This window comes from Carassius auratus, unplaced genomic scaffold (assembly GCF_003368295.1).
Source record: "Carassius auratus strain Wakin unplaced genomic scaffold, ASM336829v1 scaf_tig00031427, whole genome shotgun sequence".
Classification (NCBI taxonomy): domain Eukaryota; kingdom Metazoa; phylum Chordata; class Actinopteri; order Cypriniformes; family Cyprinidae; genus Carassius; species Carassius auratus.
Genome location: NW_020525923.1, coordinates 83,813 through 108,979, shown reverse-complemented (window position 1 = coordinate 108,979; position 25,167 = coordinate 83,813). Strand labels below are relative to the sequence as shown.

Below are 25,167 nucleotides of genomic sequence, written 5' to 3'. Positions count from 1 at the left end.
TTGCCCAATGTAAATATATTGTCCTTGAGAATATTAACCTCTCCTCCAATCGCAGTGCACCTAGTACTTCTGCTTTAGGAAGATTTTATAACAGTTACAGAAACAGTCAAAGTCACAGAGGATTATCACTTATAAAGATTTAGTTATTCTACAAATATATAAGAAGTGTAACATACATTTCATGTACAAGTGATCCATTTCAAATGATTGAGAGACAATATACTTAATAAAATGCTCAATGTGTGAAACAAACATCCAGACTATAGTTTCTCTCTACATAATCTCTTAACAAACATGCACACTATTCACAATCTTGTGCTGAACATTTCATTTCTGCTCACACCAAATGTTTTATTTTCTTATTTTTTTTATTGATTGATTTAGATCAGTTAGTAATAAAACATGTAATAATAGATAACGTTTTTGCTCGTTGCTTGCTTCCATTGCCACGTGCCACATTCAATAAAACCTTCATTGATCTACATTCATTGATAAAATGCCTTTGAGGATTACAGACAAATCTCTGTAACAAATCCTTCTTTTGTCTGAATCAAAACAGTCACGTTAAATGTTAAGCTGGTGTGAACGACTGTCCTTTTACAATTTCCTGTTATTTTTGAGCTACAAACCTCATTGAGCTACAACGAGGTCAAAAGCTAATGTGAACATCTTATAATTTCAACAGTAACATATTTATTAATAATAAAGTAGTCAAAGTAACGAAATGCTTGTAAAAATAAAGGAATAAGGTATTACAATTCCAAAGCCCATAAGAAAGAATCATATGAAATCAATCAAGCTGCAGAACAGCTACTTCCCCACTTACTCCAAGGAATGGAACAGTCTGAGGTGTTTGAAACAGTCAAACCACAAAAAAAAAAAAAAAAACGTGTGGATATATATTGTGTATATATGGGAATCTGTGGGATCTCCTGCATAGATGTGTCTGTAGAGATCATCTATTTGATCTCTTCGAGTGCAATGTTACATTTGCCCAGCAGACATTTTGCTCTCTGAATGTCTCAAAGAATTACCATATTCTCATTCTGTAGGTACAGTTTGTTTCTCTGCCAAGCCACAAGCAATATAAGGTTGAGTTGCCTTGGTAACTGCGCTCACAGCAGAATGCAGTACTGCTGTTGTCCAGCGGGGGCAGTACTACATCTCTTATGAGCAGTGGACATCACAAAGCGCAAACTGCAGCTGTTCTATTACTCTGGCAACTCAAAAGAGAGCTCAGCACTGAGGGCTGCCGGGTGCATTATATTACTCATGATGATTGCTAGGTTAATGCACAAGCCATACCCCGCAGTGCTGATGCCTTTGAAGGTATAACAGGGAATATAAACTCCCACAGAACCCTTACTGGCCATATTAAAGCTTGATTGGATCTCTAGGTCAAAGGTAATTTACTAATGACCTCTTATTACCAATAGATATATAAAGGTAGACACCACATTCGACCACTCAAAGCAAGTAGATGCCTCTGCCATCCTGGAATGGTGAAGTTTCATTAAGCATCCTCTAGATATAAAAACCACCTAAATTTAAATTTAAATTCCTAAAGAAACTGGATAAACTTTCACATATAAGAATGTGTTGGTTTGTATGCACTCAACATTACAGGTTTTTAAACTATATTACCATTTTAAATGTCAGCTTTGTCTTGTTGTATTGTGTTAGTTTAGCAAAACCGTCTGCTGAAGTCTATTGTAGATATAGATTTTCATACATGCGTATAACTACTGTTTCAGACATACAGGCTTATATATGGAGGACGGCCCATAGATACAGCCGCTACTAGTGCATCTACCTAGACATATCTATGTTATCACCTAGGTAGATTAAAGTGAAGGTGGTGTTGTTGGCATGTAGTGCAATCAGACATCTCATTGTCAGTATAGATGAACAGATGAAAGATTCGGTCAGGGGTGGGGCTTAGGCAAGTGTGCATGCGGTGATTGACAGCTAAGACACATGAGGGGCAGGGAGTCTCTCCAGGATCCAGGTGCTCACCTCCTTTAAGACAGACTCAATAGTTTCAGGTAAGTCATGATGTAGGGCATGGTAGGCTTCTTCATATACCTGTTGGTCACAAAAACACAAATTGATCTGTGGGTTAGGAAGGCATAAACTGTACAAAATTGTCATTTTAACTGTAAAAGAACACCGTAAAAAAAACAGTAAATAAGTTTCCCTACTATACACAGGGAAAAACAGTAATATAAATGTAACCTTAAATTTCATGTAATTTTACAGTAAAATGCTAATACATTTTGGAAGTAAAAAAAGGTGTTTGTCAGTATAACATTTTAGTAGCAGCATGGCCTTTCTAATCAAAAAGATAATTTATTTATGGATTTAAACTGCAGTTTGTTCCATAAATATGCTAAAATTTTTACAGTATTTTTACAGAATTATTCCAGCAACCACAGCTGTGGTTTGTCCTGTATGAATTATATTTATGATTTTCTTTTTACAGTCTTTGCATGAATCTTGGTGTAGGGCTATGATATGTGTTTCCATTCAGAGTACTGCATGAATGTACATCTGGATCAGGTTATACTAAGAAATTCAAAACATATACTGGCACAACATAAGCTCAGATCATATTCACAAGTCAACCCTCGAGTTCTGCAGTTTAAAGGCATAGCTCACCCCAAAATAAAAATTATTTCATTCTTTCAAACCTGTATGACTTTCTTTATTTTGCAGAAGAATATATTTTGAAAAAATGTTTCAACAATTTTTGTTAAAATACTGAAAGTCGACAGGGTCCAAACCGACTTTGGACCCCAATTATTTCTATTGCATGGACCTGAAAAAACAAACTCTGAAACATTTTTCGAAATATATTCTTTTGTGTTCTACAAAGGATGAGCAAATGCTGAGAGAATGTTAATTTTTGCATTTTTTGGTCCATGTTTATGCACGTTTGATTCACCTTCAGTTTTTTATCAGTGCTCTTGGCCTCATTATACATTAGATGAGCACCTCTGATGTCACAAAGCTTGTCGGCATCGCCATGGAGAATGTAGAAGGGCCATGTGATGTTGGGTAATTCTCTCTCAATTCGAGCTGCTGCTTCCATCAGCTGCATTCCGAATGCAATGCGCAGGCCTCCGTGATAATTTAGTTTATCTGTGTCATATGCCTCCACCTAATGGACAAGAGGAGATTATGTGGGATTACAAACATGATCCTAATATAACAGTAAATCTTTGCTCAAGACTACACTAGGTAAAACTGAGGTTTTAAACAATTACAGTGAAATCTAGGCGACTGTATAATGTTTATGTTGTGTATTATGGCTGAATAAATGGAACCAGCTGTTTCTGTTGACGTAAGAGTATTCCAGACCCAAGCTATGAAGAAAATCACATTCATATGTTGTCACTATGTATAAGCCTCAATCTAAAAGAGTAGGTTTACTATGTAAATACTGTTTTAACAGCAAACATTATAAACAATGCTGCCAGATTGTCTACTTAGGCCTATTTGCACACTAACTGTCAATGTGAAATTTACGCACATATGCATTGCCCTACTTCTACAGAGGACCTTTGACATAGATTCCTGTACCTGTTTGGGATCCCTTGAGACCCATTTTGACTCGATCGCACCAAGAGAGAGATTGGGAGTCAAGCGGTTTAGAATTTTTGCCACGAAAACCTGCAAAGAATCCAAAAAGCCACATATTGACAATTTACTACAGAGAACTGAACATTTCGGTCACGCCAAATACTGAATGACTGAATTTACATATTTACACATTTACATATTTGAAAAACTTAATAGAAACATTCACAAAAGTACAAATTAAGCAGATAACAAAAAAAATTGAAAATGTTCACATATTGAATAAACAGACAACGGCCCTGGACTTAATCCACACCGAAAATGTATGAATGTTATTAAAAAAACGGCATTATGCATTATTTTAAATGAGCAATTAAAAATGCATTATTTAAAAATATATTTTTTAAAATGATTAAACAATAGATACTCTAAATCCTTTCTAAAAGGCTATTTTGACACTTTCTGGTTGTTAAATTAAATTTGAACATGTTCATAGTTGACATATGATGAGAGGCAGAGACTGCCTGAATAGAGAAATCTCTGCTGCCTGCCACACGCTGAAAGCTCCACTGCTGTTTTTTGACAGCTATTGTTATTAAATTGCTTTAACAGTCTGACTGCAGGGGGCAGCATATCTAATTTACAGCCTCATGTTTCAATTGTGGTGGTTATTAAATGCAAAAAAAAAAAATTGTGGAGAAAGAAGAACTGACTGTCACTATAGCATGTTCATTGACTTTTTACCTTGAAGGGTGTAGCAGATTCAGCATTCATTTGAACCATGGGGCCTATGAGAACCACACCTGCAAAATCCTGCGGCCTCTCACAGGTGGTCAGAATGGAAATGGCCCCTCCCTGTAGTAAAACAAACCCAGTCATGTGATTGAAAACAGCAATATCTAGTATTTACTTGTAAAGTACTTTGTGATTCCTCCCATATACAGATATATTCCACAGTAAAAAAAAAGAAAGAAAATTCCATTACTGGTTATTTTCTTTTAACACAAGGTTTTCCAAGAAAATACTTTATGATATAATAGCTTAATTCTGCTTTGTAAAAACAAATCATAAATTATTAGATTGTGATTATTTTATTTTATTTTGATAATAGCGTGTTGTTTTAAAATAACATGCTTAATTGTGGGGTTTTGTTTACTTTAAAGTATATACATATCTGTCTTTGTATTTTAGGAAGAGCATCCACCAAACTGAACACCATATTTTGGGGTCCTTGTAATTAGAAAGTTAAAAAACTGTATTAATATTCTGTTAGTTATACACTGCATGAAAAATATGTACTCTTAATTTGACAATAAACATGTTTTCCATCCTTACATGGGTAAATCTAAGTGAGAAGCCCCTAATTAGTAATTTTCTGATGCTCTGCTTTCTTCATCTTGTTTCTATTATGATCCTATCTATGAATATTCATGAGTAGAGGCCAGGATTCAAAAGAGTTGGAGAGATTAAAGAACAGTTCCCACCACATTTCTAAGAGACTCCAGTAATGGGCTGTTTTAAGTTACGCACAAAAGCTTTTAGTCTAGACTTACAAACCTAAACACACACTTAGTTTAGACACACTACAAATGCACACTAACACTTAAACCTTCATCGAGAAAATAGGTGGTTTGTTTTGATTTTATTATAAAGGTAATTGCATTTTAATTTTGAATTTTTGAATTCCTGGGAGGAACTGGAAGTTTCAAACGCACACCCTACACACAGATAATTACACTCACAGCTGCATCTGTACGTGCACTTCCTTTACAAACACACAAACACACACACACACACACACATGCACATTATTATATGACACTGTTCATTTTCATCTGTAAACATGTGATAGGAAAGCAAATGTTTATTCAGCCAGTAGCTTCAGTTCCTCAGGCCTCAGGAAGTGAAAAGTACAAGGACATATAGTCCCATGACTGGAGGTAACAATACACACCTAATTGCACATTTCTTTTCAGGAAGCATGTTTACAATCATTTCATTTTACAAATTTCTTATTAAAGACTGTGATTATATAAGTACCAAACAGCCTGGTATTACATAAGATACTAGATTAGTGAGTAAATGAGGGGGAAAACTAAAGAGATTTTAGAGCAGCAGGAACACGATTTATAATTTAGAGTTATAATCGGCACTGAAGGAGCAGGAGAGAGGTGCATTATGGGTACTAACTTTAGGATTTCTTTACCAGGACACTCATGTAGTGGGGTATTTATATCATATAACTATCCCAGAAATAATTATGATTTTGTGATGGTGATGTTCCACAGAAATACATTGATACATACATCCAGAAACATTTCTAGTCTACAGGGCTCATGACATGAAGCTTCTTGAGTATGCAGCTGGTCTGTTTTATTAATAAGAACTGTTGAGCAAAAACAAAAGGTAAAGAGCTTCCAGCTGGATTTTTTGTTAAGTTCAGTCATGCACAGTTTGGATTTAACACATGCTGAACATGGAAAATGTAACAAAGCAAAATCAAAAGGTCTTCCTGTAGCCTCCACCCCATGAGTCACAGTTTAGACAGCCTCAGACATCACGTCAATGGACTGTTGGTCAGGGTTGCCAGGTTTTCATAAGAAATAATAAATATCATGTTATTGGACTCACTTCAACCCGCAGACATGAAAAACAGTGTTGAAGTAGCCCAATTCTGTGGGTAAAATGTAGACTTGGCAACACTGTCATTGGCTGAACGTCTGATGCATACGGCACACAAAATTGGAAACACTTTGGGAGTTTTGAAGTCATCATCGGATTGGTTGAATTATACAGGTTTTCTGGGAAATACGTGTGTTGCGATCTTTAAAGGGATAGTTCACCCAAAAATGAAAATTGGATGTTTATCTGTTTACCCCCAGGGCATCCATCTTGGTGACTTTGTTTCTTCAGTAGAACACAAACCAAGATTTTTAACCGAAAACCGTAGCAGTCTATCAGTCTTATAATGTAAGTGTATGGGAATCACGGATAAAACATTTAAAAAAAAACTACACAAACAAAACCAAATTAAACCCTGCGGCTCGATACATTGATGTGTAAAGACACAAAACAATCGGTCTGTCCAATAAACTGAACAATTTATATTGTTTTGTTTTTTTAAATAGTATTGCCTATTTTGTTTTATTTTTATCACCAAAATTTTGAAAACACGCCTAACTGCAAAAAGTTAATGCAGGTTAGGGTCACACAAAGTGCAGTCTACTCTCTTTCTCTTACATTAATATATATTCACTCTCACTCACAGCCATAGCTTTTACAATGAAAATGTAGAGTTATTTGTCTATAATGATAACAATACTATAAAGTTTTAATAACCATTTTAATTCTATGAGAATAGTGGAGCCCACACCATAACTTTCAGAATGATTTTTGAGTCTGATGAAAAATAAAACACTGGCAGCCAATCAGAAAACTGCAGCATGTGCTTTAAATAAACAGAACATTATCACTGGTGTGAACACTAATATAGGTCCACTACAAATATAGTTATCTATACAGTTATCGTTTTAGGTGTGAACCCAAAGAACAGAAAGGTCTATAGAAAGCATGTGACCTATGTTTGCTTATGAAAAGACATGGGGAACTGGCTTCAAAATATGTCCTACCATTGAGTGTCCAATGATGAAGACTGGCAGCTTGGGGTACCGGCCCTTCATAATGTCAATGTGCTGGAGGACGTCTCTGATGTATATCTGGAAGTTTTTGATATCCATTCTCTCACCTTCACTCTGGCCATGACCAACTGAGACAATAAGAGAAAGAGAATTAATGATGTAACATATGCTTCCATTCGCCTCCGTGTCTTTGTATATCAGCTTTCCTTTGAAACAGGAGATAAATAGGGCTGTCACTCACAGCGCAATGCTAATTGCTCACAAAGAAGAGCTCAGGAAATTTTGGCATATAACTGACATGACATTTAGTCAAGCAAATTAACATAATATTAATAATGGAACAATAGAATAAAATAGAATAGAATAGAATCTCCAAAAAGCATGTGGTTTACAGACATACTGAGATGTTAGACTCCATGTAAGAGGAGAAGAGAGACAAAAAGAGAGTAAGAAACAAACAGAAACTGACTGTAATGGTTTCTGTTTGTTGTATTTCAATTGAACCAATTACTCACACCGAGACACCAGACAGTCAAATCACACACTCACACAACCCCAACTGCTCATCACAAGGTGGCTTGCTGTCTCTCTGCGTGAATCATTAGTTACCATGGTACTGCCACAAAACAGCTTAAACATTCTGTACACATAGCACCTGCTATTTTCTGTTTCATTTCATTTTTCTTTCATTTCTCAACTCCATCCCCCACTCTACACCCAGGATGTCCATGCCCACAACATCTGTTGTAAATGACAGGAAAACTGGGTGGATGAATTACAAGGAATCAAATGTGGGCGTAAAATAGTTTTCACCCCACTCTGTCACATTCTCATAAAGAGCACGCCCTCCTACACGACCCAAAACACTGCTGCACTGTTGCTAACCAACAAATCTGTGTTGGGGATTTTAGCCGTTTGATTAGGAGTCTGCCACTCACCGTGATCATGGGCGAACACCAGAATGCCATGCTGGGTCAGGCTGTGAGCAATGTCAGCATATCCCCCACAGTGCTCTCCTGCTCCATGGGCAACAAACACCAGAGCCCTGATGGATGAAAACACACATTATTGATTTGGGAAGGGAATTCAAAAGAATTTAACAAAACTGGCTCTGATTCCTTTTAACATTTCCAATTCCATTTCCAGTTTCATTAACAATTATTTTATTACTTGTAAGGAAATAATTTCAATAATACATACATTTACAACAATTTTGTTCTAAAACTTCTAAGACAATTTAGTTCTTAGACAATTCAGTCTTTTTTTTTTTTTTTTTTTTTTTGGTTTTACTACATTGGTTTTCCTGAATATTTCTGATTCACTAAAAAGAAACAACTTACTAGACCTATTTCTGAAACCACAAGGACCAATTCTCAATTCAACTAGTTGCTTATTAGCATATTATTAACATATTGGCTGTTTATTAATACTTATAAAGCACATATTCTTAATGACCATATTTTACATCCATAATCCCTAAATACTTAAAGTTAACAACTACCTCACTAACTATTAATAAGCAGCAAATTAGTAGTTTCAGGCAAAATTCATAGTTAATGGTTTGTTAATAGCAAGAATCAGATCTTAAAGTGTGACTTATTCCTTCTGTAATTGATCTAAAAGTATCATGCTACACTAATTGGGTATCTGTATGCTATGCTTCCTCATAAGCTGACCAAAACAGACATTTACAGACACTGTAACGTAGTTTAAATTATATTGTGAAGTGGTAGGAATTGTAATCAGGCACTAAAGAGAGAACCCATTAAAAATTTTGGAACCAACAGGATTGCCTGAAATCCTAATAGGGGACCTGATTTCTCATGATAGCTAGTGCAGGATACTTGGTCAAAAGGTTTTCAGTATGCACTGGAAACTTTACATGCGATAACTGTTAACAGAAGCGTAAGTCATTCGGTTCTGGTATATTTATACCGGTATTATTCAGAACCATTTCTCAGTTTCCAGCAGAAGAGAAAAACACATCCTACTAACAGTCTCCCACCAGAATAACAAGATATGCTCATTATCAGCATACACACTAAAAACCCAGAAAAAATAAGGCAGAAAGAGAGGAAGGATCAGAGAGAGAGAGAGTAGAGAGAATGAGAATAGCTTTATTAGGTCCAAACTTGTGCAGATTTGCTATGACCTCAATGCAGCCTCTAATCAGTAACAAAAAGAGTCTTTGTAAATGTATAATGGACTCACATGGTCTCAGAGGACTGAAAATTGGCATCTTTACTTCAATTTGGAGAAACTGCTATTCTTTCTATTCATTCCTCTGTCATACTAAGAAATGCATTTACTAAAAATAAAGCCTCTCAGCCTCAATCTACGAGCTGGTAACTTGGTGTAAGATAAAATGGAAGTTTTTGTGGTTATGATCATCCTTAGGTCAAAACGCTTTTCTCCTTGAACCCTGGGAATGCAGTTTGTGAGGCAGACAGAGAGACTACTGTGTGAGTGTGCATGTCTTTAGAAATTCCAAAATAGTTCTAAAGTAGTTAAACTACAAAGTAACAATCATCAAGGGCAGAGCAGAGATAAACAGAATGAAATTCAGTGTGCCTGTATAGTTTTGGCTATACTTATGAGGGCCAAATGTTTTGTGTATAATTTGGCACTGCTACAACAACTGTTTAAATAACCATGTTTGGTAGAGGAATTCTTCTCCAAATGCTGTGAGACAGAAGAAGATGGACCACACTGACCGGCATGACCCAATTTGTTGGACTGTGTATGAGTGTTTTACTTTGCATGGGTTCAGTGCCCAGGTTATCTATTGCGATCTGTCAATCATGATTGGGGTCATACAGTGGGCTACTGTGGTCTTTTCAACTTTCACACACACTTCCTGGCATCAGCACTGGACATGTCCATGTAAGCGACTGCACAGGGACATTGTGAGATGATGTCTGGACTGTAAGCGGAGTAGTTCTGTTAAATGTTAACCCAAGCAGTGAAGTGGTAAACTCAATGTAAACAGTTTGCCACTTCAGCTACTCATATCGGTCAACTTTAACTTCCAACAGACCACCTTACTACGTTCATGTTTACTTTCAAAGGTTGGTTTGGTGTAGATGTCACCTGTGTGCTAGGAGGTTCACCACAAACTTGAGAGGAAAAAAGATTTTACAAAACATACATGGTAACATGTTCACTTAAGATATTAATAAAATATGTTAAGATTTTTTTGTACAATCACATTGACCAAATTTGCTTGCATTACTATTTCCTTCAGCTTTTAAAAAAAGTGAAATTATGAAGATTAATTTTATTTTACTGACATGTATAAAAAGAAAATATTTAATAAGGAGAAAAAGTTATTCATCTAGTTTTAAGTCAGAAAACCGTCTCAAAACCAATGTTAACATACAATGTTTGGTTGCACTTTATTTTACAGTATGAGTACTTACATGTATTATAGTGTACTTACAGTGTGTTTATCTAAGAAAGTTCTGGTAATACAACGTAAGTACATGGGTTAGAGTTAGGTTTAGGGGTAGTACCTAGTCAATACATAGTTATTGTAATTACTATAATAAGTAAATAGTATGTACATGAGGAACAGAGCTGTAAAATAAAATGCTACCAAAATGTATTTACAATGGTAATATTACATTTAGTACAACAATTGTTCCATTTTGTTGTATTATAATATCACATTTATTAGTAATAATACATTTGGATTATTTAATATATTCATATTTTCAGCTTTTTTCATACATAAAATATATAGATGCCATTTTATTTTAGGAAGAAAAAGATTGTTTTTTAAAACCCCAGATTTAGCCTACAGTATAAAATGTATACACTAAATGTGTAAAAGGTGGGATTCGAAATTGGTTTATTTGGCCTCATTCAGATTTTGTTATGTAATACAAAAAAAAAACATGTGTATTGGATCAGTTTATTATAGCATGATGCGAAGCATTCAGTAATTTCCATGTCCCACCCTAAGCTGATATGTTTCTAATCAGCTAGTAAACAGACACAAAACCTTCAAGCGATCAACCACGAGCTAAATATTTTACCATAAACAGAATGACAGTGCAGTAGAGGGGATCCTGGTAGCATTCCTTCAGATGTCTGATGTAAACATCTCTGATGCCTGCATTAGTTTCATTAGCTGCTCTGAATCTTTCCCCTTCAGTCATGGGAAAAGCTACGTTCCACATCACAAAACAAAATATTTGTGGTTTTATAACATTTCACTGAAGATCACATGGTTTTGTGGTTTATCAATATACTCTCATTAAATATGCCAGTGAACATGTACAGATGCACACACACTCTTGTCATATACACTGTTGCTGACAAGCATTAGAGATCAAATTAGGCTGAGAGAGGGGAAGAGGTGGTAACTATGGTAACGGCATGCTCCCCTGGGCTGCAACATGGCCACTTCAGGGTGAATAGCTAATGGCAAAAAAACAGCTCTGCAACAGTAAGCAGTTTGACCTGTTTGGTGTAATCATGACATCCACACAAACACTGCCTGATATGACCTATTTTTATAATTACTTAGAAGAACCACAGCAGATGACGCTAGAAAAGTGTAGCAGATCTGTACTGTGTGAGTGTGTTTGTGTGTCTACAAGTGGTCATAAAGAGGCCATGAGCAGGGGCTTTCAACTCATGGAAACCAAGACCTTCCGTTCTGCTTTTACTGTATAGAACCTGAGTGGGCCCTTTTCACATTAACTTTAACCAGATGAGTAATTCAGGATGGTATAGTCATTTAACAAGATAGCATTTATAAGAAACTGGATTACAAAAAAACATTGTGAGTGAAAGCAGGCACTGCCTGTAATACATAAATTCTCTTTAAAGTAAACCTATTATTTAAGTAAGTTAATTTGCACAGCATGTGATGTCAACAGGGTGGCACCCATGAGAAGCTGACTGGCTCCATGTAAAATACAACTTTTTTTAGAAACTGTTTGTGTCAATGTTGTTTTCTCCAAAGAATTGTTCATTTTTCATTGTTTCCAGCATACTGTGTCAGCGTTATACAGCCTGTCCAGTGTGAATTATGAACAAAAAGACTCATCATGCATCCAAATATGCTATACAGTAGGATGAAAAACAGTAGGCCTACAAGAGCATTTCACAATTATTCTAAAAAAAAGAAGCAAAAAGTGCCTGGATGACCTACTACTTCCGAAAAGATCCCAAGACGGACACTTTATTATCATATGTGGCCACAGGAGAGAAGTTGTAAATGGCAGTGAAACGCTTTCAGATACAGCTTTAGCAGCTGGAGTTATCAGTTTGAATCATCCACTGAATTCACTTAATCATTTCCTCTACCCATTACAAGACAAATTATCATTACTTTCGGTGTTTGTTAAATTTATTGTTCATGAAACTTAAATTAGAAACATTACTCATTCATATGACATGCATTTGAAACAGCTTTATTTTTATTTTTTTATTTTTTTATTGTAATGAATGAATTCTTCAGTGAGTTTATGTGTTAACTCGGTTTTTTAGCAGTACATTTATAAATTCCTAACTGCACCTTTAAATACAGGATTTTCAAGAAACTTCCCTTGTCTATTTCCTCACTCACCAGTTTAGGCATCATGTGATGGGCCAACAGTTTGCAAAAATGGCAAAAGAGAACCTCGCAAAAGACCGCAGATCAACCACTGTTAACGTTTACTGCCAAATGAATCTTCTCTGTTATAGCCTGTTTGTAGTTTTGAATGCGTGTCACGTTTTAAAAGTAGCCTAGCTAGCCGCGGAGGTGCTGGAAAGTAAAGGGCAGACTCTTGAAAGTGGGCTAAAAATAAGCTCCGTAAGGAAACATCCGTAAACGCTTATCAGCCTCTCGTCCTGCTTTACCGGAGGCTGTAACGGGAGGATCTATTGCTTTATCCCAAGAGGCCTGACCTAATCTAATATCTACGAATGTCTCGCACTTACTTCGGAGGACTGTCTGGCTCCCAGTAACGGCAGAACAAGTGCAGTCCGTCGGCGTTGACGATGTGCGCCAGGTCGGTGTATGGGACACCTTGCGGTGACCGACGATTCCCCTCGGGTTCCGGCATGTCCCCGCCGAGGGCTGAGTCTGAAATAAACAGACGGAGCGCTGTCAGAAGCTCGCTGCTGTACCAGTATGAAACAGCAGCGACTAACAGGCAGGTGGCTAGCGTATGCATTCCGGGGATTTCATTCATCTAGTGCAGCGCAGCGTACAGCGACCGGCAGAATATTTTCAATGACAGTCCAGTCCCTTACGTAAGGAGCACCGGAGCGATAGCACAGGACTGTCCTGAGTATTTACACAAGCACGCGCGTTTTTAAATGGACTAACGATTCAAAGAGAGTCTGTTGTCATCATCTCTCGCACTGAGCAGTTTCCTGTAGGGTAGGCAGAAAGAAAAACAGCGCGTGCACTGCGGGACTGCTGTGACCGACAGAGTGCCAAGAGGGAGACAGTGAGAAAAGCTTCCAAAGCATCGACCTGCCAATTAATTTCAGTCCAATCTATTTATCTGGGTCGATAGAGAATCGAGGCCAGCACAGACTGGTTTATTTAGATTGTCACAGCCACAGTTAAGCGATCCATTCTCCTAACCCGGAGAAACAATGAATGACAGGATACACGTTGGTTTTCATCATTCATTTAAAATTAATTAAAGTCAACAGTCTATTAATGATGATATTTAGCCCATACTGATTATTAATGGCTTGTTTTCTATGCAACGATAATGGTAGTTTTTTTTTTTTTTTTACTTATTCTTCAAAATCCTATGCATTTTCAGCTGACTGTCAGTATCTCGATTGTCCTCTATGATCGTTGTCTACTTTTTAAGTGCCCAGTTCATTATAGTTTTGATTAGGCTATATGTGTATGCATAGCAAAGATAAATAGGCATACCTTAAAGCTTGGAGAACTATTTATTGATATAAAACAAATCAGTTTTTTTATACCTAAAATGTATAGGCTACACTCAGCTCTTCAAGGAATGTGACTTCCCTCGACTCGATGCGCGTGTCTGGCTTAGATTATGTCTAAATAGCTTTTCGCAAAGGTGACTCGCAAATATCACATTTACTACATATTAACCAACAATAAATAAATCCAACCAACCACCTACCTGAATCTGCTACAGACTGAATACTGGAGACTCAAATTTAGGAGTCAGTGGTCCGGTACTGGAGGCGTTCGTTGACAGCGGCGCTCAGCCTGCTGCTGTTTCCTGCAATGGGTTCAACTCTGATCCGCTCACACACAGATGCTGAACGGCCGCCTGATGGGTGGAGGAAGATTGAAAGGGGAGCCGTGTGAGAAACCGCCAGCACGCACACGCACGCACGCACCCACGAAACTCTCTCTCTCTCTCTCTCTCTCTCTCTCTGTCTCTCTCTCGGTTCTTTAACATTGATTACAGTTAAATGAGATTTATTAAACTCATTAATCTTAGTATGTCAACTCTTTCAGTTAGACTAAAAGCTAAGCTTAAGGTATGAGACTAATGCTGTTCTCTTGCATTAGGCTAGAGTTGTTTTCTAGTCTGTGTGTGATATACAGATGAGGAAATGTCGTTAAGGCTTTTTATTCACCTCTTGCACAGTAAGTCAGTTGCACACCACCTGTGCTTTAGTCACAGGTAGGCTAGGCTATCATCTGTTCAGAAACAATACACAGGTAAAGAAGATGGACAGGTTCTAGAAAATCTTTTCCTTTTGGGATATTCTTGAAAGACCAGTTTCTCTGAAACTTGTTAAAGACAATTTACATACAAAAACAGCACCCATCAAATGTAAAAGACCTTCTTCATTTATTTTTAAACATCACTAAGATACTTAGCACTTCAGACTGAACATGAACAAAGAGCAGTTTAAGAACTCCAATCCTGTTATTTCAGGGTTGAATATGTTCACAGATAACCGGTAATCTAGCATGGTAGATAATTTCCAAACAATTCCACCACAAGAATAAGAAAATTACTGTTTATTTAAGTTAGAATGATTCTAAATACACAAGCATATAAACTTAACAAACAGCATATATTGCATATATATAGTAAAATACATAAACTGATTTTTATTTTTTAATGATAATTACACTACCATTCAAAAGTTTGGGGTCATGATTTTTTTTTTTATGTTTTTGAAAGAAGTCTCTTAAGTTTGCCAATTGCATTTTTTGATGACAAATTTTAAAATAACTGTTGCTATTTCTCCCCCAAATTAATTCCAATAAATTTATTCTTGTGATGCAAAACTGAATTCTCATCAACCATTACTCCAGACTTCAGTGTCCCATAATCCTACAGAAATAATAATATGCTGATTTGATGGTAATATATATATACTTTTATTTCACAAAAATATTTTGTAACATTTTAAACGTCTTTCCTGACACTTTTGATCAATTAAAGTGGGGGGGGTACAATGGTGTTTCATGTATTCAGAGTTGTTCACATTGTTAAAGAGAGGGATTCTCAAGCTAAACATGGCCAAAGTTTAAAAAATAATTTGGAAGAATGACTGAGAATTTCTGTGTCAAAAATCTTACTTTAGGGTTGGTACAAGTTTCGGATGTTTTTTTTTTTTTATTGTGGATCTAATGACGTAGATGAGAGCGGAACTCCTTATATGAACTCCTTATTTTTCTCCTGGAAAAGCACTGCATTTGTTTGAGAATGCCTCCAAATAACTGCGTTTTTGGATGTGAGGGAAAGTTTACCGTTTTCAACTTCCCCAAGAACCCAGCGTTACATGAACAGTGGATGCAGTTTGTTTTTCCTTTAAAAATAAATACTGATCCCAAACTTTTGAACAGTATTGTATATTGGTAATATGGGAACTTTGCAAGAGTCTGATTATACAGTGAAAACTGAGTTTATATTCATTATGTACCTGGAACTCTACAGTGTCACAACCTGGAATAACATATTTCTTAGATGTTTCACAACTAAGTGAATTTCCTTTTTTTTTCTTTTTTTTTTTTTACAGTTGACTTGTCTTACACAATAACATTATATGGCAGATCCATTTTCAGATATTTCACATTCAAAAGAGTCTCATTATTCAAACAAACAAACAAACAAAAAAATAAAAATTATTCATCAAAACACCTCCTTAACTTATTCTTCCCCATGATGAAATACACAATAAATAACAATCAAGCTCTGTGTTCCGTATCATGTTTGGTGTTTGGATTTACAAATGTGTTCCCTGCATAACCTGTAAAAGTAGAAGGCAAGAAATGAGGTTTATTCAGTCACATTTGTTTCGACATACTGTCTTGGCCACCAACACTCAACACATTTCTAAACAAGATTAGGAAATCTCTGACATGCGTTTATGTATGTGTATATGATATAAGAATGTACTGTACCTCCTCGCTGTTTCCTTGTTGACAGTAAAGAACGGCATCATGTACAGATGAGAAGAGAATCGATTTAGTTACTTTCTCGTTGAAGAAATCGCCTTTCTCCATACTCTCTACAACACCTCCTGAAAGAGAGATTACAAATAATGATGACACACAGGTCCGTCTTGACTGCAAGTTCAAATGGAATTCCAAATGTCATCTTTCTAGACAACAAAAAGAAAATGTGACATTGATGAAGAACCTTTAACATCCATGCAACTTTTCCATTCCATTCTTTATAGTGGGAAAAAGTTTCTTTAGATCATTAAAATGTTTTTCACATGAAGAAATTAAGGTTATTTTAAGAACTGTTCATAGAGAGATTCTTGAGGACACCCAGAATGGTCCTTCTATACTAGAATCACTGCAAAAACATCCTGGTGAAACTACTGGTTTGTACTGGTCACTTACTCTGGCAGCCACAGAAGTACACCTGTACACCAGCCTCTCCATAATCCTTATAGATCTGGATTAAACAAAGGGTTTTAACAAGGTTAAAACGTTACATATTTAAAAAGTCACTAATGTACAGTACGCATTGTCTCACATTGCGTAAAGTCTTCAAGCCAACTGTATCCAGGAAGTTGACAGGGCTCAGGTCAAGGATGATTGCCCTTGGCAGCGTGGTGTCAGTGTCATGGTCAGGCCCCGCTTCCACAGCAGCCACATCCCTTGGTTCTTTGACTGACAATTTATGCACATCTCCGTTTGCCTCTGCTTCTTCCCCACTTTCATCTGTGTCTGAAAATGGTGGTTCCTCCCCCTGGTCAAAAGCAGAGACCGCTGACTCAGTCAGAAAACACAAACACTTATTTTCTCACTTCTTTCCGTGCATAGGCACAGTGTCTTCAAAAGCAAACCTTAGCAGCTTTAACAGCTTCTTTAGCTCTTTTCTTGGCCTCTTTCTTAGCTTTCTTTGCAGCTTTCTTTTCTTTTCTGAGTCTCTTCGCTTCCAGTTTTTTCTTGTGTGAAAGAAGTTTAGCCACGTCTACCCCAGTCTGCACACAAACATTTATTTTTACTGTGTGAATGTCCTGACCTGTGCACGTGCTGTATGTAGCTTGTTTGGGTTAATCACACAGTGAATGTTTACGTTCGAGCTATGTTTGGGATAATTGCCTGTTGCGAGTAGTGTCTTGTAATTGCTCTTTATGTGATTGTGTGTGAATTAATATGCTTGAGAGTATATGTGTGTATGGTGTTTGTGTGTGTCTACCTTCTCATAGAGTGCATCAATATACATTTCAGCATTGGCAAAGTACAATGTTGCAGATGAATGGAAAATCATTATACCAGGAATCTCCTTCACCTGTAAGTGTGTAAAAAAATACAGAGAAATTATACTCAAAATAACAGAAAGTAGTAATAATAATTTGTATGATAAAATCAAGAATTTCTAAATACTTTTTCAAAATAATTGCACAAATATTGTAACGCAATATTTGCAATTACAGTTTTCTCAATACTCAAAGTTATTTACAAATGCAAAAACAGATTAATCAAATTAAATGTAATGTGTTTTGACTGATGCCCTAGAAGACAAATCCTGAAAATAGGAACCAAATTTCAATTTATCAAATTTGTTTATTAACTGACTGTTTATCATTTAAGTCATTTTTATACATCTTGAACACAAGTCATTAATAAAACATTTTGTCAAAGGTGAAAGACTGTGTTGTGGCCAATTACATTTTTCAACAAAATCAAATAAAAAAAAAAAAAGACCTAGTTTCAGTACACTGTAATTCACAAAAATCACTATAATGGTGGTCATGGTCACCTGATTGTAGTCATCTATTGGTTTGTAGATGTCAGTGCCAGGAACCTGGCCAAGAATAGAGTATTTTGGTCTGTTGTAAAGAGAAAAAAACATGTAGAGAAGAAGAAAGGAGTCAACACACAGAGGGACAGATGGTGAATTCTTATGCAAACTGTTTAGAATGCTTTCAAAAGCAGGAACTTTAGCTACTAAGCCAGTTGTACATATGGCCAGTCTAAGAGAGCTCACATCTGATATTCATCAGCAGTGTAAAGTAAAACAGGAGACCGCGTGCAGAACCAGTTTTCCGTTCTCATTTAAGTATATAAACAGTTACATGTATGTGAATATCATTTAGGGCTCAAGACTGTGTCACAGTTTAATGTGAGTTTGTGGATTATTTAGCTTTGTGTATGTGGTTTCTGTCACTCACAGTTGAGTTCTGAAGACAACAGTGAGGATGGAGAAGGCAATAGATGCAGCAAGCCCCATATCAGGATTAAACAACACTGTCAAGATCAAAGTCATCACCCACACCACCTAAACACACAAACAACAGAGTAAATAACAGCTAAACTGTGTATTCAGATCTTTCATATTTTGTCTATTTTTAAAGTGTTGCATAAGCTTTGCTTTCTCATGAAACCCCCTCCTTCTCGATCTCTCTCACCATATCCACTTTATTGGTCCTCCAGAGAGAGCTGATGTCTCCAAACTGCTTCATCATGCCTTGCAGGTTTACATAGATTATAGCAGCCAGCACAGCCTAAAGAAACCAGCATAGACATGTACAATATGTCTATATTCTTATAAATGGACATATGATCATATTCTTGAATTAAAGGGATAGTTTACCAAAAATGAACATTTTGTCATAATTTACTCATATGATTTCTTTTTTTTTGTTGAACATAAAATAATATATTTTGAATAATACTGGTGATCAAACAGTTGATAGTCCCCTTTGACTTCAATAGTATTTTTTCCCTACTGTGGAAGTCAATGGGGACCAACAACTGTTTGGTTTATCAACATTTTTCAAAATCTCTTCTTTTGTTTTTGGAACGACATGAGGGTAAGAAAATGAACATTTTTGGGTGAACTAATCCTTGAAGCACAGATAAGTTTGAATATTAATGCAAGGCGCACACAAGGGCTGATTCTAGGTACTGACCTTTGGCAGCTCCTCAAATAGTTCGCCAATCTTTAACAAGATCACCAGAATTACCAGAGAAGAAATCGCTCCAGCCACCTGAGAGAATGACAGAGACAGGTTTCAAGTTGAACTTTCACCCAAAAAACAGTAATCTAAAGAAGGTACCATCCATCTCTCCAGAACTAGCAAGTCAAAGATATATGTAGTTATGTATGTCAGATTGCAGATTGCTGAAGTTCTCACCTGTGACTTTCCTCCTGTGCTGACCTGCACCATGCTGCGAGACATAGAGCAGCTGATAGCAAAACAATTGAATAAGCCTCCAATGGAGTTAGACAGACCCAACGCTATGAGTTCCTGAATCAGAGAACAGATAATAGGAGAAACAAAAAAGTTTTTGCCGTTTTAACATTTTTTGATATAGAGTAATGACTTTCAGCACAAAAAAAAACCACACAGTAAAAGACGTCAAATGTGTCTGGATGGAAAAATTATGGGCTTAAATGTATAAATTAAAAGAAAATATTGTAAACCTTTAACCATATATTTTAAGTGCAGATTTATTATGGCAGTTTGTTTTATGTTGACACTAAATTTGACATTAAAAGTGAAAAATATATTATATATGTCGCATGCTCCTTTAGAAATTATTCTAACATGGTACATTTGTGCTGCTTAATATTTTTTGGAAACTATAATTTTTTTTGGATTCTTTGATTAATTTAAAGAATGCCATTCATTTGAAGTTATTTTTGTAACAGTGTAACAATAGCCCCTTTCATGTATACAGTCTTCACAGGTGAATTACCGCTAAATTACCGTTAAGAGACCATGTGTGAAGAGGACCTTTTAAAAAGAAAAAATAGGAAGTTGTAACTTGACCAGTGAATTACCAGTATTTCTGTAAGAATGCAGAACAAGATTAACCGTAAGAGCACGCATAAGTTTAGGACATGCTGACATAAAAGGTTTACTCTGGGCCAATCCTAACATTTACTCCATGCTGTTTTTTGGAAGTCAAAGAATAGTCTAAATATGTCTAATACAAAAATGAACACATCAACAAAAACATAGACCAATATACCTCTCTGTATTTAAAACACAACACCAGAGGGCAAAGCCATTTAAAGGTTATTTCTAGTTAATGAGGTTACAGGACTTACTGGTATTTTGAAACTGTGCTTTACCGGTAAAAAGACGAAACACTGTTGCATGTTTACTGGTATTACTGTGTGGAAGGGGCTAGAAGTGTCACTGTTGATCAGTTTAATGTGTGAATATAAATTTGTGTGTATCTAAATATATATATATATATACACATTTAATAAAAACAATCTTTTACAGACATTTAAAGTCTATTACCTGGTTACTGTCGACTTTGTAGGCATATTTGAGGGCAAAAATTCTACCCAGTGAGATAGCAATTCCATAACCAACAACAGCCAGTGCAAAAGCATCTCCGACCATTGAACCCAACAGAGAGACCGTGGGCGCCACAGGAGCCTGCAGACTACAATGTGAAGAAGAGATGGAGATGAGTATTTGAGCTTGTAGATGATATACAATGATGCTGCGGTTTTATTTTATAGCTGTTACCATATTATACACATACTATGTTGAACAGTTGAATTTGTGTTGCATAGTTGTGGTTGGACTCACCCTGATGGGATTTCTCCAACCACTTCAACACCATATTTAGTCCTCAAATTCATCTGCCATGACACCACAGTAGCAATAACAATCTATACACACAAACAAGATGACAGTTTTAGGAAGAAATATGCCATATTACATCACAAAAAGCAAGCAAAACTGATGACGTTTTTGATAAATTAAAAAATATACAATAACATTTTACTGTAAAAAAAAAGAGAATATAAATAAGTCTCTGTATGTCCACAGTTAGCTAAGTAAATTTGTATGTGCATTTTTGTGTTTCACTGTATGATGTAACTCACAGTGATCAGCTCAACAGGAATCGGAATAGGGATTTTGCGCGCCGCCAAGGCACTAAGTTCCTTTGCAGCAACCAGACCTATGATGGTTACAATGCTAACTACCAGAGTACCAATATTAGTCTGTCCAAGCAATGCACAAACCTCTATTACTGTCTGGAGAGAGAAAGAAAAATACATATATAGAGAAATCAGTATTAAAACATATGGAGCTCGCTAAGTGCAAATCATAACCCCGGCCGCTAGGGGGCACTAAACACAATTTACACATAGATGTGTTTATTTGTCTTTGTCTGTGGGCTTTTGCATATCAGTTATGGATAGTCCTTAATTACAGTAAGTGTTCGGGACTGTGTGTGTGTTTATACTCACATATATAAGAGACAAAGGTCCACTATACCGCTGTGGATTGATGCCAAAGGAATATTTGAGCTGGGAGACGATAACGTGAATGGCGGCCGCTGTTGTATAAGCTCTCACCAATGGCTCTGAGAGATAAGTTACCACAAAACCAAACCGAACCAAGCCGAGGAGCAACTGCACACAGATACCAAACACTTAGTCACATACACAACTGCAAAAGCACATAGCCTACACTTACAAACGAGACTACCTGGAAAATGCCAGATAAGAAAGTCACAGTGGCCGCGATCTTGACCCTCTCTGCATCACGGCTGGCAATGTCCAAGATGGTGCTGTTGGTATCATTGCCTGGTATCACAAAGTCTGAGTCTGGAGCCAAGCGCTCTGTCACGCTGCCAATCATAACGCTCATAACTGCATATGTACCTGTAGACAGAGATTAGAAAATATAACTATTTGGTTTAAAGCACTGAAATGACATTAAACTTGTACCATAAGTGACATATCTGATTCAAATGGAAAGCCCACCAAAAAATGTAAGTCCTGTCATAAATTACTCAACTGCATGTCATTCCATAAGCATTTTTAAAAATATATAAATTGCTCAAGAGTCATGACAGACTATTTTTATGGTGCTTTTTGGAGCATGAACTGCTGTTGTATAGAAAAGATTGATGTAAATATATTTTTTGTGTTCCAAGGAAACGGCATACAGATTTAAAATGAAATGAGGGTGTGTAAATTAGGACAGAATTGTCATTTTTTCAGTGAACTGTCCCGAACTATGCCTCCGTCTTATAAAAGGGAGGTGTGTGTACTTACCCACAGAAATGTGTTTAGATGTTCCAAATATGAAGTAGATGAGAATGGGGTAGAAGGAGGAATACAGACCGAAAACAGGAGGGACTGCTGCCAGCAAAGCATATGCCATACCTAGAGACACAAAACACACTGCATGTTACATGTGTGTGTTTGTTTGTGTTTATGTTTAGTCTTAGGTAATAAATGTGCTTTGGTAATACAGGTGTGCATGTGCTTGTGTTGGACCTTGCGGCAGGTGCATGATTCCCACACTGATTCCTGATATTAGATCTCCAATAGCGTTTTCTCGAAAAGGGTATCGTGGCAGCCAAGCCAGGATAGGAACAAATGATAGGAAACAGCTCTTAAACCTTGGGCCTGTACACCTGATGAACAAAGAAAAAGAGAAAATTATGAGACACAGAGAAGAAGAAGATAACTGCTTTAATAATTAATTCTATATTTTTTAAGGCCTGAGACTTCTCTGAGATGTTGTTGGATCGTTAAAGCACAAAATGCTATTAGGATCTTTCTCAGTTCAGCTGGACAACAGTGATTTGATTATTAGATTTGACACAAAATTGTGGAGTTCGTGTTTTTAAGTTGAAGGTCATAGGAGTATGTTTTACAAGAAAATTCTGTTTGTTTTTCTACTATAATTCCACATTTAATTTAGTGTTATTTGCCATTTCTTTGTAATTATTAGTCAAATTTACCAGCCAGAAACAAATGAGTAATTTCTTTTTTTTTTTTTAACTATAGCATCAATACTGCTACAATTAAAAAAAAAAGAAGGCAAACAAAATACAGATTTTATTTTCAAACAACTCTTCCCTTAAACACATACAAATTGCAAAAAATAAATAAATAAAAGACTCAATTCAAATAAAGGCCACAAACCTGACAGCATCTCTGAGTTTTTCTTTTGCTGAAATTTTAAAATCCGATTTCTCAGCAACTTGGTCAACACCGAGCTCATCCAGAACATCTCTCTGAATGTGATATGGCACCCTTTTCCTGAGATCTTTGTCTTTCATCTTTTCTTCCATTTCGAATCCTCTCTATCTTAAATGTGATCCTGAAAATGTTTCTTCTCAAATTCACTGTCCAGATCACACCCAGGGCATAGATCCCAAAACGTATGTCCTCACAGTGACAATTAAATCTTTAATGTCCATGCAAACGGACCCAGAACAATTCTGAATGATGTTCTCCAGTCTCCAGATTTGTAATGAGAGCTCCACAGGTCTGCTGCTCGTGTAGTGAAGCTCTGGACAGCAATGGATTGATGAATGTCCCTGGCCCTGCTCTTCTACCACAGTTTGTGTTAATGTGTATCCTGCCCTTTCTGATACCCGTCTGATCCATTCACACACTCACTGATAGAATTCTAATGTGTCCATATGGGGAGCAAAGTCCCAAAAAGAGAGAGAGAGAGAGAGAGAGAGAGAGAGAGAGAGAAAGGAGGGGTAGGGGTTCTACAGAGTCAATGTTGGAAACGTTAACACTAGATCCCTACACCACCTTATCTCAGCCTGATTAGATAGAAAACATGTTCATTCTGCAAAACCATGTGCTTCTGAATGAGTGAATTGTGTACAGTTGATCTTTGAAATCACATCTCTGCTATAAGAGGCGTTTGTTTTTATCCAGTAAAGGAGAGACATCTTCATCTGAGAATACGGAGACTTGTGTATGAAAATGCAATTATGGCTGTTTTTTTTATTTTTAGCATAGTAAGTAATACTGACAAAACATTCCTTTGGTGAAATTTGGGATGTCCTCAATTGGAAAACAATTTTATTTAACCGAAAAAACCCAGAATGCTTCTGTTTCTGTAGAGTTAGGGTTAGTCTGTCATTATGTTTAGCTTTATAAAATAGAAGCATATACTATGTCTTCAGTAAACGTGTGAGAGAAATGAGCTTATTAAATATTAATGTGGCCTCTCCCCAACACCTGCCCAGAGAACAAAGTCTCTCCTAATAACATTTATGGTTCAATTCACTGGGGGTGCAAGAACATTTCAGCAATGCACGTTTGGACTTCATGTATACTTACCGAATTGTACTGTGTTGGTGCAGATATTATTGTGATTCTGTTAAATTCTGTTGTCTGTGTGGACCAGAGTGTTAACAATTATTTTCCATACATGTTTTTATGTTGTTATTTGTACATATTTTATTTTACAATATCACCAAACCAAATTTGTCTGTAACATGAATTATATGTTAAGAATGTAGGAGATTTCATATGCACAGGCCTGCATTACAATGTTTTGAAGATACTTTATATTTGAGCATTTTTTTTTTACTATTTCAAACATCCATCTAATCTAAACGTAGAATAATGCAAAGCAGAACAATTCAACAACCAAGTAAATAAAAAAGCAAAATACAGAGGTAAAAGCTGACACAAGTTATTGGCATAAGAAAATTCTGACTGCGGTTTTTAATTTAACATTCAATAGCCGATAGACAAGCATCTGTTGCCGCACATCACCTTAAATCTTTTTGTAT

The 25,167-nt window shown here is 36.4% G+C and overlaps 2 protein-coding genes across 2 annotated transcripts; both read right to left on the bottom strand.

Moving 5' to 3' along the window:
• Window positions 1-372: 372 nt before the first annotated feature.
• Window positions 373-14,486, bottom strand: LOC113080494 (monoglyceride lipase-like). Its single transcript, XM_026252638.1, has 8 exons — window positions 14,330-14,486; window positions 13,152-13,296; window positions 8,156-8,262; window positions 7,209-7,345; window positions 4,324-4,434; window positions 3,583-3,672; window positions 2,945-3,160; window positions 373-2,085 (listed from the first exon to the last, which is right to left on the bottom strand). Exons 2-8 carry the CDS (start codon window positions 13,274-13,276, stop codon window positions 1,969-1,971), a joined length of 903 nt encoding a protein of 300 aa, XP_026108423.1. The 5' UTR covers window positions 13,277-13,296; window positions 14,330-14,486; the 3' UTR covers window positions 373-1,968.
• Window positions 14,487-16,176: 1,690 nt separating this feature from the next.
• On the bottom strand, window positions 16,177-24,042 carry LOC113080499 (solute carrier family 26 member 6-like). The gene is made up of 19 exons (XM_026252642.1): window positions 23,549-24,042; window positions 22,895-23,034; window positions 22,670-22,780; window positions 22,098-22,273; window positions 21,857-22,021; window positions 21,488-21,640; window positions 21,189-21,271; window positions 20,892-21,039; window positions 19,773-19,886; window positions 19,548-19,625; window positions 19,044-19,139; window positions 18,807-18,913; window positions 18,395-18,464; window positions 17,831-17,923; window positions 17,475-17,612; window positions 17,162-17,377; window positions 17,026-17,080; window positions 16,579-16,697; window positions 16,177-16,424 (listed from the first exon to the last, which is right to left on the bottom strand). Exons 1-19 carry the CDS (start codon window positions 23,695-23,697, stop codon window positions 16,401-16,403), a joined length of 2,235 nt encoding a protein of 744 aa, XP_026108427.1. The 5' UTR covers window positions 23,698-24,042; the 3' UTR covers window positions 16,177-16,400.
• Window positions 24,043-25,167: the final 1,125 nt, after the last annotated feature.

Bases quoted from the DNA above. Each gene is read 5' to 3' on its own strand.
- LOC113080494 (XM_026252638.1), bottom strand. From the start codon at position 13,276: ATGCCGGAACCCGAGGGGAATCGTCGGTCACCGCAAGGTGTCCCATAC. The intron at 3,673-4,323 runs GTAAAAAGTCAA...GATTCTTTGCAG, and splicing joins AATCTGCTACACCCTTCAAG to GTTTTCGTGGCAAAAATTCT. The intron at 3,161-3,582 runs GTACAGGAATCT...CTTGTCCATTAG, and splicing joins TCTCAAGGGATCCCAAACAG to GTGGAGGCATATGACACAGA.
- LOC113080499 (XM_026252642.1), bottom strand. From the start codon at position 23,697: ATGGAAGAAAAGATGAAAGACAAAGATCTCAGGAAAAGGGTGCCATAT. The intron at 19,626-19,772 runs GTGAGAACTTCA...TCATTCTCTCAG, and splicing joins GCACAGGAGGAAAGTCACAG to GTGGCTGGAGCGATTTCTTC. The intron at 16,425-16,578 runs GTACAGTACATT...CTACTTTTACAG, and splicing joins AACAAGGAAACAGCGAGGAG to GTTATGCAGGGAACACATTT.